This window comes from Balaenoptera ricei, chromosome 6 (genome assembly GCF_028023285.1).
Source record: "Balaenoptera ricei isolate mBalRic1 chromosome 6, mBalRic1.hap2, whole genome shotgun sequence".
Taxonomy (NCBI): domain Eukaryota; kingdom Metazoa; phylum Chordata; class Mammalia; order Artiodactyla; family Balaenopteridae; genus Balaenoptera; species Balaenoptera ricei.
Window position 1 is genome coordinate 105,515,063 of NC_082644.1, and position 18,475 is coordinate 105,533,537.

General features: G+C 47.6%; 1 protein-coding gene across 4 annotated transcripts in view; it reads right to left on the minus strand.

Moving 5' to 3' along the window:
* Positions 1-18,475, minus strand: part of ASTN2 (astrotactin 2) — an 895,599-nt gene that overhangs the window by 246,378 nt on the left and 630,746 nt on the right. For all 4 annotated transcript variants that reach the window (XM_059925469.1, XM_059925467.1, XM_059925466.1 and 1 more), the window contains one exon: positions 2,835-2,959. In XM_059925469.1, the coding sequence (XP_059781452.1) occupies positions 2,835-2,959 (125 nt within the window). The remainder of the gene's footprint in view (positions 1-2,834; positions 2,960-18,475) is intronic.

The window sequence follows — 18,475 nt, forward strand, 5'->3', positions numbered from 1 at the left end:
TACCATGGCTGCCTGGGCTGATCTTATTTCACAGGCGTATTGTGAGACTCAAATAAATTAATAGCAGTGGAAGTCCTTTGGTAACGTTGAAATGTCCTACGTGTGGACTGGGGGCCAGAGAACCACAGCCCATTCATCACATACGGCCTAAGGCTACTTTTGCACAATGACAGCAGAGTTGAGCAGCTGTGACAGAGACCACGTGCAAAGCCTAACACATTTACTATCTGACGATTTATGTTTGTTCACCCTCTACAGACTGTTTGTTTCCTAACATGGAAACATAAGATGTCCTTTGGTATCTCGTAAAATACCTGTGCGTACACATAAAAGGTTCCCATTTCAAACAAGACCAAGAAACACTGGCTAAATAAAGTTAAAAAAGATTTAAAAAAAAAAAAGCTGTATAATTTCTCAGCGCCTTGAATAAATTAATACGCATTTTAAAGGTACATGAAGATAGTGCACAACATTTTGCAAACTTTTTTGACCAAGGAGCCCCGTTTTTAGGTTTCACTGGAACTCATGTTCCGTAGAATGCATTGTGTGAAACACAGGTGTAGACAAAATATAAACAAAGAAAAAAAAGAAACACAACAAAATGTTAGCAAGTGGTTAACTTAGTGTGGTGGATGTGTGAAAGATCCTTGTCTTCTGATTTATATTCATCTCTGTTTTCTAAATTTTGTACTCTAAGCACTGCAGACTCTCTTTTTTTATAATCAGGAAAAAATATGTGAAAAAGAAATGCCAGTCACATCAGCAGTTACTATTATTGTTGTGTATCCTCTGCAAATGGCAGGCACATTTTCTGTCCTTTTCTCTTGTCCCCTGGTGAGGAGGCACTTAAAGAGATATTTGATACCAAGATGCAAATGAGAATCTCATTGGAACAAATGATTTCTTCCTGGACATTACTGCAGTATTAAAGTTGTCCATTACTATCAACTTTTTTTCCCCCCCTTAGCCTCAGGAATAATATAATTTCTTAGAGGCTTTCATTTTAAAGTAAAATATTCATGATCCCCAAAGATATGTCCACTGGAGGGAGGTTGTTTTGTTACAAATACGTCCTCTCTGTTTATCTGCTCTGCCTGTCCTTCCCTTCCTCCGCAGACACCGGGGAGAGAAGGAGAGAGGGCGGGAGAGGAGGAGAGGGCCGTGTTTTGAGTCAGGGCAAAGAAAACAGTCTGTACAGGAAGACTAGACACCAGCACCCAGGCAGCCTCTGCCCCGTCTATGACTGCTTGCCCTAATTCAGAGCAGGCTTGGAGGGGCCATCCCCAATAAAGGGAGGCAGATATTTTGATGCACACTGTTGATGCGGCTTATGCCCTTGGTGGAATGGTGTCCCCAAGGAAAACAAAACAAAACAAAAAAAAACCCTACTACCTCTTTTGATTATCAAGAAATTTACCAAACCATCTTCTCTGCCCCTCACCCCATCCCTGGGTCTCCCCCATAAGTGATCATCACTCCATCCCTCACTATCCCCATCTCTGGTCCCTCCTGGATTCCAGCTTGAAATATAAGCCCCTTCAGTGAAATGTCAGCTCCTTGAGGTCAAGGCCATGGTCTATATTATTCCCGCTCCTGCAGAGACAAAACAGAGCCTGACATATAGTAGGCTCGCAATAAATACCGATGTACTGACTCACTCACTTCTTTGCATACCATTCCTGACCAAAAACCCATCCCGGACCTACTCAATCCCTGACCCCCATCTTACCTGGCTCTATCCTAGATCCCCACCAAAGGATTAGGGGTAAAATGAAGCCCCGGGATTGGGGGGCGGTATTTTTTCTGGTAAATAAAAAAACAAAACAAAACAAAAAAAACCTCTTAAAATGTAACAGTTCCTTTATGAGGACACCTTCAAAGATCCCCAGATCAAAACAAATAATCCTAAGAGTTTGTACCACTAATGCAGAACCGCAATGTACTGTATCACAAAAGCAGAGCCAGGGTCCTTACATCTTGGGAAAGTCCCCCAAAAGGGCAAGAGAGGAACTGGGAGAAGATGAGGTGGAACAGATGGGCATCCCGCAGTGGGACACAAAATACAAGCCTCAGGAGAGCCTGCAAAAGACGGCTTCTCAGTGGGGGAGAGACGGAGGTTGGGGGGTGGGGGGACGGACTGCAGAGTGGAGTGAAAAGGGCAGAAGACCTGGAGCCATGGCACCCGGTTCTAGTCCTGGCGGATTGACTGTGTGACCCTGATCGGTCCCTTCACCTCTCTGAGTCTAGCTTCCTCACCTATAACACGAGAGGAATGATACCCACGCCCCCAGGATGGCCCAGTGCCCACATTCAAAAACAGCTTGTGTAACTGAGATGCTGTCACTGAGAGAGGCTCCTGGTTGGGGTGGGGATGGGGGAGGTCCACTTATTTTATTTTAAAACGACTTAAAAGTGAACTGCATGATCTCACTTCTATGTGGAATCGAAAAACGTTGGACTCACAAAAGCAGAGAGTAGGATGGCTGGAGGCAGGGAAAATGAGGAGATGTTGGGTAAAGGGTACGGAGGTTCAGTTATGCCGGATGAATGCAGTTTTGGGATCTAGCGTGCAGTCCGGTGACCACAGTTAATAATACTGCACTGTGTACTTGAAGTTTGCTAAGAGAGTAAATCTGGCCTCGGCTCGGGAAGCCCCTAGCTCTGCACGGTCCATACGAGTCCAAGAAATGGTAGGTAGGTCCCTTTCACATCCCATCCCTCGCGAACACAGAGGCTTGGCAGGGCCCACCTTGGACGTGCTGAGAGCTGAGATGGACTGGAGAGCAGGTGTGTGGTCAGGGAGGCTGGGAAGGGGTCCAGCATGTGTGTCTTACCAGTGAGCAGCTGGAGGTCTGGGAGGGGCTCGGAGAGGACCCCCCGGCACTGCTCCTCCACCGGCAGCGGGATCACCGACAGCCCGTCGGCCAGCTGAGGAAAGTCCTTGATGAAGTTGTTCTCCCTGTGGAGAGGAGCAGAGAGGCTGCCAGATGGAGGAAGCGGAGGCTGCAGGTGCTGCTGGGAAGGAGGGCAGGGAGCTCGTAGTCACAGAAGAGACTGACTCGTGAGCCGGTGCACGGCCTTGCTGGGATGCCTCTGGCTCCCTGAATCCCAGCCCTGAGGCCATGGTGCTAAGGACGTGTTCCAGAATCCGGCAGGCTGGGCTTCAATCCTGGCCCACCACTTACTAGCTGCATGATCTTGAGCAAGTTCCTGGTCCACTCAGAACCTCAGTTTCTTTTTCTATGAAAGTCAGATCTCAGGGTAGTTTTAAACACTTAATGGGAGAAAGCTGCCAACTGCCTAAGACACAGTCTGATATTCTATAAACTGTCTCTTTGGCTGCTAAATGTCCCTTTACATAAGCGGTGACAATGGTGAGCCAGGATGCGAGGGAACTGAGGAGAGCGTGGAGTGCTTGAAGAAAGAGCGGGTGAGACTAAGCTGGAGAAAGGAAGGCTTGAAAGAATGGGTGTTTGCGTGCTAAAGTGGAAGGATCCTAAGAGATTTTTTGGATCAAACTCTTCCTTTTAGAGATGGGGAAACTGAGGCCGGGAGAAGGGGAGCAAATTTCTCAGAGACAACCAATGGGTTAGACTCAAAACCAGATCTCTCCACTCCTAGGCTAGTGCTCTTTCTTGCCCTAAATTCTTCAGGTACCTCTGGCGCTTGTCTGCAGGGCCACTCCAGGAAACAGAAGACAAGCCTCGGGGTGCCCTTGGGGCACTGAACCCTGAACAAAGGTAGTCTTAAGGTGTGGGGGATGAGGTGATAGTGCATTGCAGGGAGGCAGGCTTCAATCTTCCAGACAATAGACCTGCCTAAAAATGGAACAGCCTGCCACTGCGAGGTGGTGAGCTTGCTGTAGCTGGGAGTATGCAAGTAGGAAACTTGATAGCCACTTGGCATGGACGGTATCCAGGGCATTTCTGTATTCAGAGCTGACTTTTGAGGTCCCTTCTTATTCAGAAATCCTCAGAGTTAGAGACACCAACTACAGTCTGGAGAGGACGAGGAGCGGGAGGAGGAGGGGGATTGAAGAACAAAGGGAAGGGGATGTTTAGCGCTTCATTTTGCCACCTGGAACGGGCAACCTTGAAATGAAAATCAGAAAGAGGCAAACAAAAATCTGTGATGCCAAAGCAATGCCTTTGAAGCCTGGATCGCGGGCAATTCAAAAGCAGCCAAACAAGCATTGTGTGGCCTGGGTCACCTTCCTTTCTGTACTCCACGTCCCCATGCACTCCACCCTAGGCACCTTCAAAGCTCACCATCTAGTCATTCATTTAGTGAACACCTTCTCCGTGTCCGATCATTTAGTGAACACCTTCTCCGTGTCCGACCCCTGCGGAGGTCAGAATCCAGGGGAGGACCCATTGTCTCCATCTTCAACATCACCAGCATCTTCGTCATCATCATCATCGTCATCTTTGACAATTATTGATTGAATCCTTAATTTGCTAGGATCTCGCTAAGCACTTTGCATCCATTTAATCATTTAATCTTCACAGTGACCCACAAGATAGTTATCATTATCTTCATTTTACACGAAAGGAAAAATGAGGTTGAGAGTTAAGAGGTGGTAAATTTGGGATTGGACCCTGGTCTCTCTGACTGCACATCTGGTGAGGTAAGCGGCTGGGCCTTGGACTGTCTGCTGGGCATGCGTGTGCACGATGTTGAGTTTCTAGGCCCACACTTGTACAGCTAAGCATGCTATTGTGTGCATCATGGGTGTGCCCATGTTTGTGTGCAGAGCCGTACTTGCTTATGTCTACACGTGTGCCTGTTGTCATGGGTTCCACCTAGGTGTTTGTGGCTGGCCTTTGATTTGTCTGCAAACTTGGACATGTGGATCAGCCATGTGAATAGAAAAAGAGAACCTGCCAGGGGCCATGGAAGTGCCCCCAAGTAGCATGTAACACCCACCAGGGCCTAAGGAACTAAGTTTCTTCCTGTCCCCCTCATGAGGTGGCCTCTTGTGATACAGAGCTTCCCTTAGAGATGCAATGAGGTGGAGGCCGTCTCCCTGCCCTAGTCATTCAACTAACATGCGCTGAGCACACACTCGGGGTGCAGCCCTGAGCTAGGTACTCAGGATCCAGAGATAGACTGGCTTCTCCCCTTGTCCTTTAGATCTTCCCAGCTGTGTGGGGGAGACAATAGATCAGCCATGCGGAACAGTCAGTAGGGCCAGCTATCAGGGATTTGGATGGGCTGGAGGCTTCTGGCCAAGGGTCCCTTCCCCCCGAGACCCAAGCACTTGTTTTATGAATAGGAGAGGGCAAGACTGAGATGGCTCTGAAGATTGAGTTCCTGATCTGCCCACACTGCATCCTAGCTGTGAAACCTGGAGCAAACCACTCAAACCTCAGTTTTCTCATCTGTAAAATGGGGATCCTAAGCGCGCTTCAGCCTGCCTTAGTGAAATCACAATAATAACAATGATGGCAATAACTGTTTGTTGAGTACCTCCTCTGTACCAGGCGATGTTCCAAGTACTTTACATTAGTTCTCACCCAACCATATGAATTAGGTGTCCTTAAGACCCCTAGTTGGGAGGTGGAAAAGCAGAAGCACAAAGCAGTTATGTAACTACTTAAAACCACACAGCTGGGAAGCGGGAGATCTCAGGTGGTCTGGTCCCAGAGCCCACACGCCACATCACTGCACAGGTGCGGGGCACTGAAGACGCTGCCTGTGACAGTCACAGGCTGTCAAAGCTGGAAGAGCCGTAGCACCCCTGGGTGCACTGAGCCCAGACAGGCTGCAGCCGAAAGAAGGGGTCTGTTACTCATTGTAATCTGACCACATACGAGGGGCTCTGCTCTCCAGGTGACTTCACTACCCTCACTCCAATGTTGTGAGATGGGCGTGATCACACCCCCTCTTGACTGATGGGGAAATGGAGGCTCTGAGACGTGAAATGACTCCCCTGGACTTACACACCAAGTGCATTTCGGGAAGAGGGATCTGAAGGCAAGCTTATCATTTTTCACTTTACCACCCAGGGTCACGACTTCACATCTCTGGCTATGCGTTTATAATCGCAGAGGAGGGGGGCAATGACACCCTCGCCAGCCCCACGTTCCTCTCCTCTAATCCTTCTGCCTTCTGTTTAAGCTGGGCTTGACTCTGGGCAAATCTGACCTCAATCTGACCTCAGGGAGTGTCAGCACAGTGGCCGACTCAGGAGGGCAGGGGGCCGGCGCACACTCCCCTTCTCGGAGGAAGGTTTTCGCGGGACGCAGGGAGGGTCTCAAGGAAGAGCGTGAGAAGGTAGGAGACCATGGAAGGGGGGTAGTTCACAGGCCAGTGCGGAGAGCGGGGAGGGAGGGAGGCAGGGGTGGAGCAGGGAATGACAAGACAGCTGCAGCAAAGACCAAGGACCAGTGATGGTCCCTCAGGACTGGGCCCCTTCGCGGCTGCCTGGGCGATGGCCACAAGTCCTGCATGGCCTCTGCCAGCAGAGGGCGCCCAGGGCCTTTGCATTAGTCAGCTCTCCCGCGAGGCAAAACAGGATGGGACGAGCAGAGCTGGGAAGGTGCCCCTGGGCTGAGGACCTCAGACAGAACCCAGGCAGCAGCTTCAGAATCCACCCACCTGGGGAAGGTGATGGGGAGGATGGCAGGGTGCTGGCTGAAACTCAGTTGGCTCGAAAACAAATCCAGATTCTCAGAGCTCGTGTGTGAGTGGCTGTGTGTGTAGTAAAAACTACCAGGCAGCTAACGAATCCTAATAAGAGGAAGATAGGAAGAAGAGTAAGTAATATTTGTTTATTGATCCTATTTGTTGATCATCAGCTATGTTCTAGGTAGTGTGCCAAGATACATGTGAATGTGTATGTCATTTTCACCACGTGAGAATTCTATAACTACTATTATTATTCCCATTTTATAGATGAAGATATGGATACTCAGAGAGGTTAAGGAACTTGTCCAACTGAGGTCTACAGTTAGGAAGTGGTAATGGGGCTGCTAGCTGAGAACCTGGTACTCAGTAAGCACACATTCAATGGATCAATCCAGAGCCCGTGCTCCTGATTGATCACCGGGATAACCTGAGACCAGGCCAGAGAGGGGTGTGCTTCTGAGCCCAGGGATATCACTGTACGTGCATATCTGCGTGTGTGTGGGTCTGCATAAGCTGTGTCTCCAACGGCGACAGGGTTACTGTTTCTTTGGACAAACATCTCCCCCCCAAATATCCATGAAAACAGTTCAATCTCAATTGACATTATATGGAAACAATTCACAAGATTTTTAAAATAGCAGATCCTGGGGTTCCGGGGACTCAGGAGAACTGTGGGAGTGGGAGGTCTCTTTCACTCCACAAACGTGTTTGGGGGTCTCCCATGCACACTAGGGGTACGGCAGTGGGAATTCAGAGGAGGTGCCTGGTGGAGAACGTAGGCACTGTGTGAAGGTCTCAAGGCCTCTACCATCTAGCCCCTGCCTACTCCTTCTGCCTTGTTTCATGAACCACTGCCCCTGCCCGCTGTCCAGCTGCACTGATTGGCCGTAAGTTCCTCTTATGGGGCATACTCACTTCCTACAAAGGGTCGGCTTAGGATTTGCCCTCTCTCTGGAAAGCTCTTGCCCCCCAGCCCCCTGCAGCAGGCCAACTCCTACTTGTCACTCAGACCACACATTATTCCTCTGCCCTTCAGAAACCTTCCCAAGGCCAGTTCTCCCTCTCATAGCATCTTGCTCTTTTCTTCTAGAAAGAGCTTCATAGTTCCTAACCCAGATGTGCTCTTGGGGACCTTGTTGGATATCTACTCTCCCACTAGACTGTGAGCTCCACGGGGGCCAAGACGATGCCTGTCCCATTTGCTGCGCCTTCCCCAGGGCCTAGCCCAGTGCCAACTGCATACAAAGTAGGTGCTCAATGAACGTTTGTTGAGGAAGCAAAGGAAGGAAACCCAGAGACAAAAGTAATGTGTGTATGACCTATGTGGAGTCCTTTCTGATGTTTTGTTACAGGGTACCCAAATGCTTTAGTTTCCAAGGGATATTGGGGATTTTAGTCTAAACTGCCAGCCTTTCCATAAGAAGCTTCAAAACCCTACTTTTTCTTCCTCTAATTTCCTAATATGCAGACACCCTGGCTCCCATGGAGCTCAGATAGGGGCCAGGGCCACAGAGCTAGCGGGCACGAGAGGGGAAAAAGTGATCTCACTCAGCAGAGGCTGGCCGGAACTGCCACTCTTGGTGAGCACATGAACACATGTGTGCACTCACATCGGGGAGGTGCAGGGGATGGGGTGGGGGGTGAGGAAGGCTAGGAGGAAACAGGAGGACCAGTCCAAAACCCCCCCCTTCCAAGAAACCATGTCAATTTTCCCCACTTGGAATAAATCTTTCTTGTCACTTTTCTCTCATGCCTCTTGTTTGTGAGTAAATTCCAGCAGTTACCTTGGGATCTGGTGGTGGAAAGGGCATGGGCTCAGAAATCATACAGATATGGATCCAGATTCTGGCTGTGTGACCTTGGAGAGGTCACTTGTATTTTATTCAGCCTTCCTAATGTCATCTGTAAAATGGGAGTAATGAGTTTAACTTCAAGGGGTGAGGAGGAGGATCCATACAGAGTTAGCTTTTTTTTTTTTTTTTTTTTGGCTACACCACGCGGCTTGCGGGATCTTAGTTCCCCGACCAGGGATTGAACACGGGCCCTCAGCAGTGAAGTGCGGAGTCGCAACCGCTGGACCACCAGGGAACTGCCCCTGAGTTATCTTTAATGCTAGTCCCTTTTCCTGAACCCCATACCAGATGCTGGATTCCTTTGAGAGCCTCAGAGAGCCCAGCCCGGGGCCTGCTACAGCACAAGCCCCCCAAAGAATCTGTTCAACTGTGTACAGAGTAGGCGCAGGCTTCTTCACCCCCCATGCCCCCTGCATACGACCTCCAAGCGACCCAAACCTAGGGGGCCTTTCCCCGGAGCAAGTACCTTGCGTAGCTTCCGTGTCATCAGCCATGCTGACAGGAACGACAAGCCAGGGAAGCTGGGCTCCTCGGCCATCCTGGCTCCCCCCCCCCCCCAACCCTTCCCGCGGTTCTCCCTCCCGCCTGTCCCCATTTAGGAATAGGTGAGTGAGTATTTTGGATACACTAATACACAGCCACCAGCATGCAAGAGCCGATCACCCCTGGGTTCTGGGGAAATTAGCATTTAAATTGAGGTATTCCAGAGAAGTAAATCATCCCAGAGCCAGCCAGCACTGTCTGTAGCTTTTCCTTAGTCAAGGGAAGACTGGGAGTCTTGGCCTGCATGCTGCTGTGTCCGCAGGGAGGGGGCCGCTCTCCCTGGCTCTCCCTAGGCTGCCCACAGCCTCCTGAAAGGGTGCCATGAAGAGCCCGGTACCAACGAGGACACCTCCCCTGGTCTGAACCACGACCCATCCTTCGCCTCCAGCTAAACTAAGCCTTTCTGCCAAGTGAGAGGCAACTTTGACTGAGATGTGGTTTCCTCTGTGATCAAGGAGTTGGGTCCCTGTCCTCATCTTGACTCTGTCACTGCCTTTCTGGGTGGTTTTGGAAAGCCACTCCCTACCTCTGGAACTGGGAGGGGTGGGCGGCTGGTACAAAATATTTGTTTCTCTGAACCCCAGGCTGAGACGCATTGGGCTGGATTTTGTAGCCATTCTGTAGGTGCTGGAGTCATAGGGTCTCGTGGTGAGTAATCTGATACTCACGCTTGTCTGCCCTTCTTGGGTACAGTTAGAAACTCTGTTCTCATGTGATTTGCTTCTTAATTAGGAGTCTTCATGCAAGTTTTTTGTTCAAGCACCCTGAATTTAGTCATTCTTTCATTCAACCTTTCATTCATTCATTCAACAAATTTTCACTACTGTGTCCCAGGCATTGGGAAAACAATGATAAGACATTCCTCATCCTCAAGGTGCTCACAGCCTAGTGTAAGACACATGTTATAAATTGTGTGAAAATGTGTGCAAGGTGAATGATGGTACTGAAAATGTTAAAATGAAGTCTTTTTCATTCCCTATGAGTCATATTGGTCTAAATCAAAGGCATTTGTCCTTAGATAGAAGAGCACATACCTTCTAGAAAAGAAAGGGAGCCATCACTCAGCTTTGGGCTAGATCTCAAAGCTGACTTTGTAGTGTCTTGAGCTAGACAATAGTTTTGAAAGCCAACCTGTGCTGGGAGTGAAGGTCCCTTATACATCAAAGGCAGGCCTGGCCAACCGAGATCATAATATCTTATTTTAATGTACAGTTGGTACAGGCTATGACCTCAGGGGAGTTCCCACAGGACAGAAAAAGGAAGGCGAAAACCCTTTTTTTTCTGCCACTAGTTCTGGGAGGAATTGCCCAGGAGAGAAGACCAAGAAGCCAAGAGTTCAGGCTTCAGAGTCACCAATCCTCTTTCTGGGCTTCTTGGAAGTCAACATCCCCTCCCTACTCACCCCAGCCTTGAGGGCGGTACCAACAAATGTTTAAATACCAACAAAGGTTTGGGGAAAATCCAAGGGGGATGGGGGTGAGCAGGAACAACGGGCTTTGCTCCCCTAGATCAGGGTATAATCTGGGTGGGGGGGGGGGGTTGTGAGCCCCTTTCTCTGAAAAGCCAACAGAAGGTCCCATGAGAGGGTATCAGTAGGTGAGTAAGAGGCCAGCAGAAGTCAGCCCCCCAAGTCCTGCACCCGCAGGGTAGAGAGAATAAAGATGACAAGACTTCTTGGCATAAGACTCCTGCTCCCAAGGAAGCGGGGATGGGGAAGGAGGCCTGAGATTAGAACAAGGGTCCCATAGAGAGTGGGGACTTTGTGACTGTGGACTTGGCAGTGGATTCCAATATGTAGCCCCTCTCAAAAGAAATACCCAAGACCACCCATATCACAGTGGCAGCCAGTGCAAGGGCTGAGAGCCAAGCTCAAACAGGAAATCACAAAGTGGACGCCAGCAAGGATCCAGTAGACCACATGTTTACCAGCCCCCAGCCGCACCCTGAGGCCAAGCGGAGGTCGGGGAGACTGCCTGGTAAGGGAAAGACAGGGCTGGCTGTGGAGGAGTTCACCTTTGAACAGACTAAACAGTTACCCTAAAGAGTATGTTCTGTATCCTTAACTGGCAAGTTGAACTACATTTTTTGCTGTCAGTGGAATGAAAACTTGAGGGAAACATTATATCGGCTGTAGAAAATTAAGAAGACTACAGTGTTTTGCATAACTGAGTTGCAGTGAAAAAAATGTTTGAACCCTTAACTATTTAAAGACGCGGTTATAGGGCTTCCCTGGTGGCGCAGTGGTTGAGAGTCTGCCTGCCAGTGCAGGGGACACGGGTTCGAGCCCTGGTCTGGGAAGATCCCACATGCCGCGGAGCAACGAAGCCCGTGCGCCACAACTACTGAGCCTGCGCGTCTGGAGCTTGTGTTCCGCAACAAGAGAGGCCGCGACAGTGAGAGGCCCGCGCACCGCGATGAAGAGTGGTCCCCGCTCGCCACAACTAGAGAAAGCCTGCGCACAGAAACGAAGAATGTGGTAGTTTAAGATTCATAGAGGAGGTTCAGAGACCCAGGGAGGGGCACTTAACACAGACTGGGGAGGTCGGGAGGGCTCCCTGGAGGAGGTGAGTCTTGACCGATTGGGAGGGGTTACCCAGGGAGAGAGTGAGGAAGGGAGGTGTGGGTGAGGTCCAGGCAGAAGTAATAGCATGTGCCAAGTCCAAAGGTAGGTGTGTGTGTGTGTGTGTGTGTGTGTGTGTGCGCGCGTGTGTGTCTGCTAAATGATGCTAAGGAATGTGCTTTTTATTCTGAGAGCAAGGAGACCCATTATAGGTTTTAAGCAAGACAGTGATGCCATCTGATTGGAGCTTTAGCAAGAAGGCCTGGATGCAGGGTGGAGGATGGGCTGGGAAAGGAACAAGGCTGTGGGGAGGGAGACCAGGTACGAGGTTTTGCAGCAACCCAGCCAAGACATCATGGAGTAGCTGGATGGCAGAATATAGGTGAGAGGCACAGGTCTGAGAGAGACTCAGGAGGTAGAACCTGTTGGTCTCCATCATAACTGCATGTAGTGGGGAGTAGAAGAAGAGTCATGGGACAAGTCGGGTAGTGCTGCCACGGATGGCTGTTCTCTGCACGTCTGTCTCCATCCCAGGCCCTGTAGGTCTCGGTTGTAGGGATCTATTCGGCTGACTCCCCTCAGATTCCAGGATCTGGTACAGATGCAGCACATAACAGCTGTCTGTTCTGGTTTAAGCCATCATCCCCTCTCCCAGGGCCTATGGCAACAGCCTGTTAACTGCGCCCTCTGCATCTGGCCTTGCCCCTCCGACTTGTTTACCATCCTGCGGCCAGAGTGATTTTCTAGAAGGACAGTCCTAACTCAAAGATCTCATTGGCTCCGTGTATTGGTGTTCTGTTGCTGCCATAACAAATCACTGCAACCTTAGTGCCCCAGAATGACATAAACTTATTATCTTATAGCTCTGTAAGTCGGATGTCTGACATGGGTTTCTGGGCTAAAGCCAAGGTGTCAGGCGGGTTGCACACCGTCTGGAGGCTCTAGATGAGAATCCATCTCCTTGCCTTTTTCAGCTTTCTGAGGCTGCCCACGTTCCTTGGCTCCATCTTCAAAGCTAGCCAAGACAAGTCAAATCCTTCTGGAATCACATGGCTCTGAGCTCCTCTCTTGCCTCCCTCTTCCACTTTAAGGACGCTTGGGATTACACTGGGCCCACCTGGATAATCCAGGATAATCTCTTTGTTTCAAGATCAACTACGGGCAACCTCATTTCTACCTGCACCCTTCATCTCCCTTTTCCAGGTAAGATAATTTATTCCACGGATTAAAATGTGGACATACTGGGGGCCGTTATTCTGCCTACCACACTCAAGTTTTGTGGGGTCTTTTTCCAGGATTATGTCAATGCCTCTCCCTTCATTTGCGGGTTCGATGCCCCTTCCCTGAGTTTCCACAGTACCCTATCCTAACATTTTCACACTGGACTTGTGGTCCTGGTCACTCGCTGTCTCTTTCACTGGACCAAGGGCACTGCAGGACAAGGACCATGTCTGTCTTATTCACTTTTATGCATCCATCCCTGACACAGCGGCTGAGGCACACTAGGGGCTTAATAAGTGCTTATTCAGTGAATGAACGAATGCCTCCTAGCTGAATGGAAATGCGGGGGGGTGGGGAGGGCGAACAATGCCTTCAGCTGTGGGACTGCAATCTCCCTCCCGTGAGGCCTGGATCATTGCCTCACTCATCGCTGCCTCCCTACCCATCTTGCCCTTTCTTCCCTAGATAGCTAGTATCAAAATAGCAGGATCATTTGTAAAGCTGATAACTATTGATTGCTTACAATGTGCTAGACATCATTCTAAGGGCTTTGCACATATCTCATTTCATACTCACAACAATCCTGAAAGGTAAGAACCCTTATTCTAATTTTTATTTTTATTTTTTTTTAAGGAGAGAACAGAGGTACAAAGAGGTTAATTAAGTTCACAGAGCTAGTAAGCTGGACGTTGAACAGTCTAACTCCGTGTTCTTAAAAACTATGCAAAAATATGCTAGGGATGTTTTGTTTTCCCCCTAAATGAAATGCTGAAAAATGAAGGTTGAGTCACTGAAAATACCAGTGCTGGTTCAATGTCCCAGATGGATCCCCACATTAATAACAGTAACTGCCCTTTATTGAATGCATACCATGTGTTAGATGGTCTGGAGGATTTGTTTCTAACCTTCTCATTACAGACTGAATGTCTGTGTTCCCTCCAAATTCATACATTGAACCTTAACCCCCAATGTGATGGTATTTGACGGTGGGGCCTTTAGGAGGTAATTAGGTCATGAGGGTGGATCCCTCATGAATGAGATTAGCACCCTTATAAAAGAGGCCCCACAGAGCTACTTGTCCCTTCTGCCATGTGAGGACATGGGGAGAAAGTGCCATCTATGAGCCAGGAAGTGAGCTTTCACCAGACACTGAATCTGTCAGTGCCTTGATCTTGGACTATCCAGCCTCCAGAATAGCGAGAAATAAATGTTTGCTGTTTAGGTCACCCGGTCTACAATATTTTGTTATAGCAGTCTGAACAAACTAAAACACTTCTCAACAATTTTGCAAAGTAGGCATTATTACCTCGATGATGAACGTGAGAAAACTGGGGTGCAGAGAGGCGAGGTCATTTTCCTAGGGTCACATACAATTGCATCAGGGCTGTCAGCTCCACTCCTCTACCCGCCTCTCCGACCATGCTCACACCTGTCTTTCTCTCTCCTGCCCTACCCTCATTCATACACAGGTGTGTATTCACACACACACACACTGAATTTGAAGCCTGGGTCACACATTGCACAAGCCTTCCCTCTCTAAACGCAAAACCGCTTCCATCGGTGGCACCAAACTCACTTTAGCATTCCAGGCATGGCTGTTACTAACTCCTGCCCTGGTAACTGCGATCCCTGAAATTGAAAGAAATTGCAGGCTAGAGAAACATTATCTTCTCCTCAGCCGCTTCGCCCTCCATCTCCTCGCCTGTGTGTCAGCGCCGGGATTCCTCATCCTGTCATAACACGGGGAACAAGCTGCTGTCACTACGTCCTCTGGAGCGTCTTCCTGAACGGTCCCTCCAGTTCTCAAGAGAAGGAATCCAAGGCCCTGACAGCCGGGCATAAAACTTTAGAGCTGGGGGTGGGGAAAGTTCTACATCACTAGGTCCAACCTCTGCATTTTTCCAACCAAGTGCTATCATTATCTCTTTTTTTTCAGACGCTATAAATGAGATTTGAAGAGGAAAATTAGCCTTGCCCCAAATACAGCCCAGATGCAGCCGGATGAGATCCAAGCCTAAAACCTGCCCCCTCCCACAGATCTGCAGGGTGTGAGTGCAGAATCCCCTGGTCCGAGGTGGCAGCTGCCCCGCTGAGGGAGGGGCACCACTCAGCCTAGATCTGTCTCTCTCCACGCCCTGAGCTACGGGTTCCAGTGTACCTCCCTTCCTGAGAGGTCTAGCTGCTAATTCTATCACAGTCAAGGGCAGAAGCCAATATCCCTGAACCTTTAAAGATATTTCAAGTCCAATTAGGATCTTCATATTCTGGTGTTCAGGGCCCCTCCACCCCACACCATTATTCATGTCTGTTTCCAGGATCTAGCAGAACAGCAGACGTAGAGCAGGGGCACAAAAGCACTTGCCAAATGATTCCAAGGGCTGAGGCACTGACTCTCCCTGAATCCTAGCGTGTGTTCTCACCGTTCCTCATGTGCGTTCAATCCTGCGCTGGAGGAGACCAGTTCTGTGAAGCTGTGCCATTAACTTGCTGTGTGGCCTTTAGCAAGTCGCTTCCCATCTCTGGGGACCCTTTCAGCCCTGGGTCCATTTCCTTGACTAACATGGATATCCCTAAATGGCTCCAGAGGGCTAAGAGGAAGTTCCCAAGAGGGGAAGCCCTGTTCCCATGGACACTGTATGTCTTCTTTCTTACCTTTTCTGAAGCAGTCTTTGCAGCCAGACACACCTGGATCTGCATCCTGGTTCCACCTCCCATCCCCTGTGTGGCTCTGGTTGGACAAAACATTGCATTTTTCTGGGCCTCTGTTTGTTCATCAGAAAAATGGGAATAACAGTCATCCCTGCCTCACATACTTGCTGTAAAGATTAAGAGAGTCCATAATATGAATAGCTTAGCAGAAGGCCAGGGACTAGCAAGCTCTCAATAAATGGTAGCTACCGCCGCTGTAAAGAACACTGTTCCAGCACAGTTTAATTTAACATTCTCAAAAAGCCTATCCTGATGACGAATAAGAAAGATACAGATTTTAGAGCTGGAACAGACCTCAAATTCTTCTGTTTTACTCCTTTCCACACAGCATACACAGCTTGTCCAAGTCACATGACAGAGCTATAATAAGAACCCAGGGACAGGTGGCCACTGATTTGGAATTCTTTTCTTTATAACATGGGTTTTGTTTTTGTTTTTGTTTTGCTGGTTGATTTGATTTTTTGCAACCACATACCCTACTCCTGACTTTTAGGAGAGTTATTTATGCTTGAGGCAATGCCCCCCAGCTCCATGTGTTGAATCCTTCTCTTCTAACCTCAGCACAGAGACTGTTGTGAGGTGTCTCTTCCCCCCACATTGAGAGCAGAGACTGTGTCTTCCTTCTCCTTCTCCAGCTCCCAACAAAGCCTTAGATATATAGAAGAGTCTCAAAAACATTTGTGAAATTGAACCTTTAGTAGGTTAGACTCCAAATTAAAAGAATAAAAAGATGTTTCAACGCTAATTATTAGAGAGATGCAAATCAAAACTACAATAAGCTATCACTTCACTCTGGTCAGAATGGCCATCATCAAAAAGTCTACAAATAACAAATGGGGGAGAGGGTGGGGGGAAAAGCGAACCCTCTTGCACTGTTGGTGGGAATGTAAATTGATACAGCCACTATGGAGAACAGTATGGAGGTTCCTTAAAAAACTAAAAATAGAGCTATGATATGATACAGCAATCCTACTCCTGGGCATATATCTGGAGAAAACCATAAGTCAAAAAGATACAGGCACCCCAATGTTCATTGTAGCACTATTTACAATAGCCAAGACATGGAAGCAACCTAAATGTCCATTTACAGAAGAATGGATAAAAAAGATGTGGCACATATATACAATGGAGTATTACTCAGCCATAAAAAAGAATGAAATAATGCCATTTGCAGCAACATGGATGGCCCTAGAGATTATCACAAACGTCATATGATATCAGTTATATACGGAATCTAAAAAATGATACAAATGAACTTACTTACAAAACAGAAACAGACTCACAGACTTAGAAAACAAACTTATGGTTACCAAAGAGGAAAGGTTGGGGGAGGGATAAATTAGGAGGTTGGGATTAACATATACACCCCACTATATATAAAACAGATGATCAACAAGGACCTACTTTATAGCACAGGGGACTCTACTCAGTACTCTGTAATAACCTGTATGGGAAAAGAACCTGAAAAAGAATAGATATATGTATATGTATCTGAATCTCTTTTCTATACACCTAAAAATAACACAACATTGTAAATCAACTATACTCCAATAAAAAAAAAGAAATTAAAAAAAAGATGCTTCAAAACTCTAACTTAAAGCAACAGATAGGAAAAATCAGAGCCACATTTTAACCACACAGCATCAATGCACTTATAATAACTTTATTCCTGCTAGTAGTTAGAGAGGGAAAACTTTTATTTTTTTTTTTAATCCAAGCCATGAGGTGAATTTTAGAATCTGAACATGTGACCTCAGAACAGCTGGTTCTGGTGTGAATTTGTGGCTGGGGTCACATCTCTGAAAGTTTCTACTTCCCTTTCGTCTTTCCCATTCCCCCTGGGGCATCTTGGAAGTCTTCCCGTATAGCCGTCTCTAATGAGCTTTTGCAAAATGAGAAACCTACTGCAGTAGAAGAAAATCTAATAGCAATTGCTTTCTTGTTTGCTCTCTCTCTCTCCCTCTTTTTTTATTAGTCATTAGCAACGGAGGAAGAAAACACCCAAAGGCAGTAGAAAAGGCAGCACTATTTGCACGTACTTCCTGCAACACTGTGCTAATGAGGAGCCCTGACCATCTCTCACATCCCTTCGTTTTCAATTCCAACACATCTGACATCAGTTGTAGCCAAATCCAGAACCCAGCTAGTGTGGACATTAGCCAGTTTACATGATAACCAAGGTGAAGTGTGCATACTGTTATAGGACAGTTGAAAATGGCTTTTAAGTGCTCCTTAAAATCAATGGATGTCAAAACTTTAAAGGGGCCTAGGAAAACAAAAATCCAATTAATGAACACAATTTTTGGCCTTTTCAAAAATCTGACACCAAAATATAATTAAATTCAGTTTCTAAGACCCTGGATCTAGCTTCCAGCCTTGTTAATTACTGATCACATTGTCATATGAAATCACATGGCCATGCTCAGCCTCAAGTTTGCCTATAATAACTGTATCCACATGCACTGAGAATGGATCTTAAACTCCACCTCTTACTAGATGTGTGATCCTGGGAAACTTATTTCATTTCAGGAGCCTCAGTTACCGCACTTGTTAAGTGAGGATCATAATAGTACCAATTTTGATAGACTCAGTTACAAAGATCAAAAGGGGCAATGAATGTAAACAGCCTGGTATATATTTAACTGAGTTGTGGTTACTGTTGCTATGGTTATTATTTGTTTCCTAGTAAGAAGGACAAGGTTTAAGTCTTGTTCTGCCTTTTGCAACTTTGGATAGATTGCCACACTTTACTAAATTTCAGTTTCCTCATTTGTAATAGGGACTAAATAATAATACTGGTGATTGTAAGTTGTTGTGGAATTAAATGAGATGGTGCATGTGGCATGCACATGGCATCTCCTACTATGCACTCTTAACTACCATCATCATCATCATTATTAATAAGAATGTAATTTTTAAAATAATATTCAATAGAAAATCCCAAAGAATCAAGAGCAGC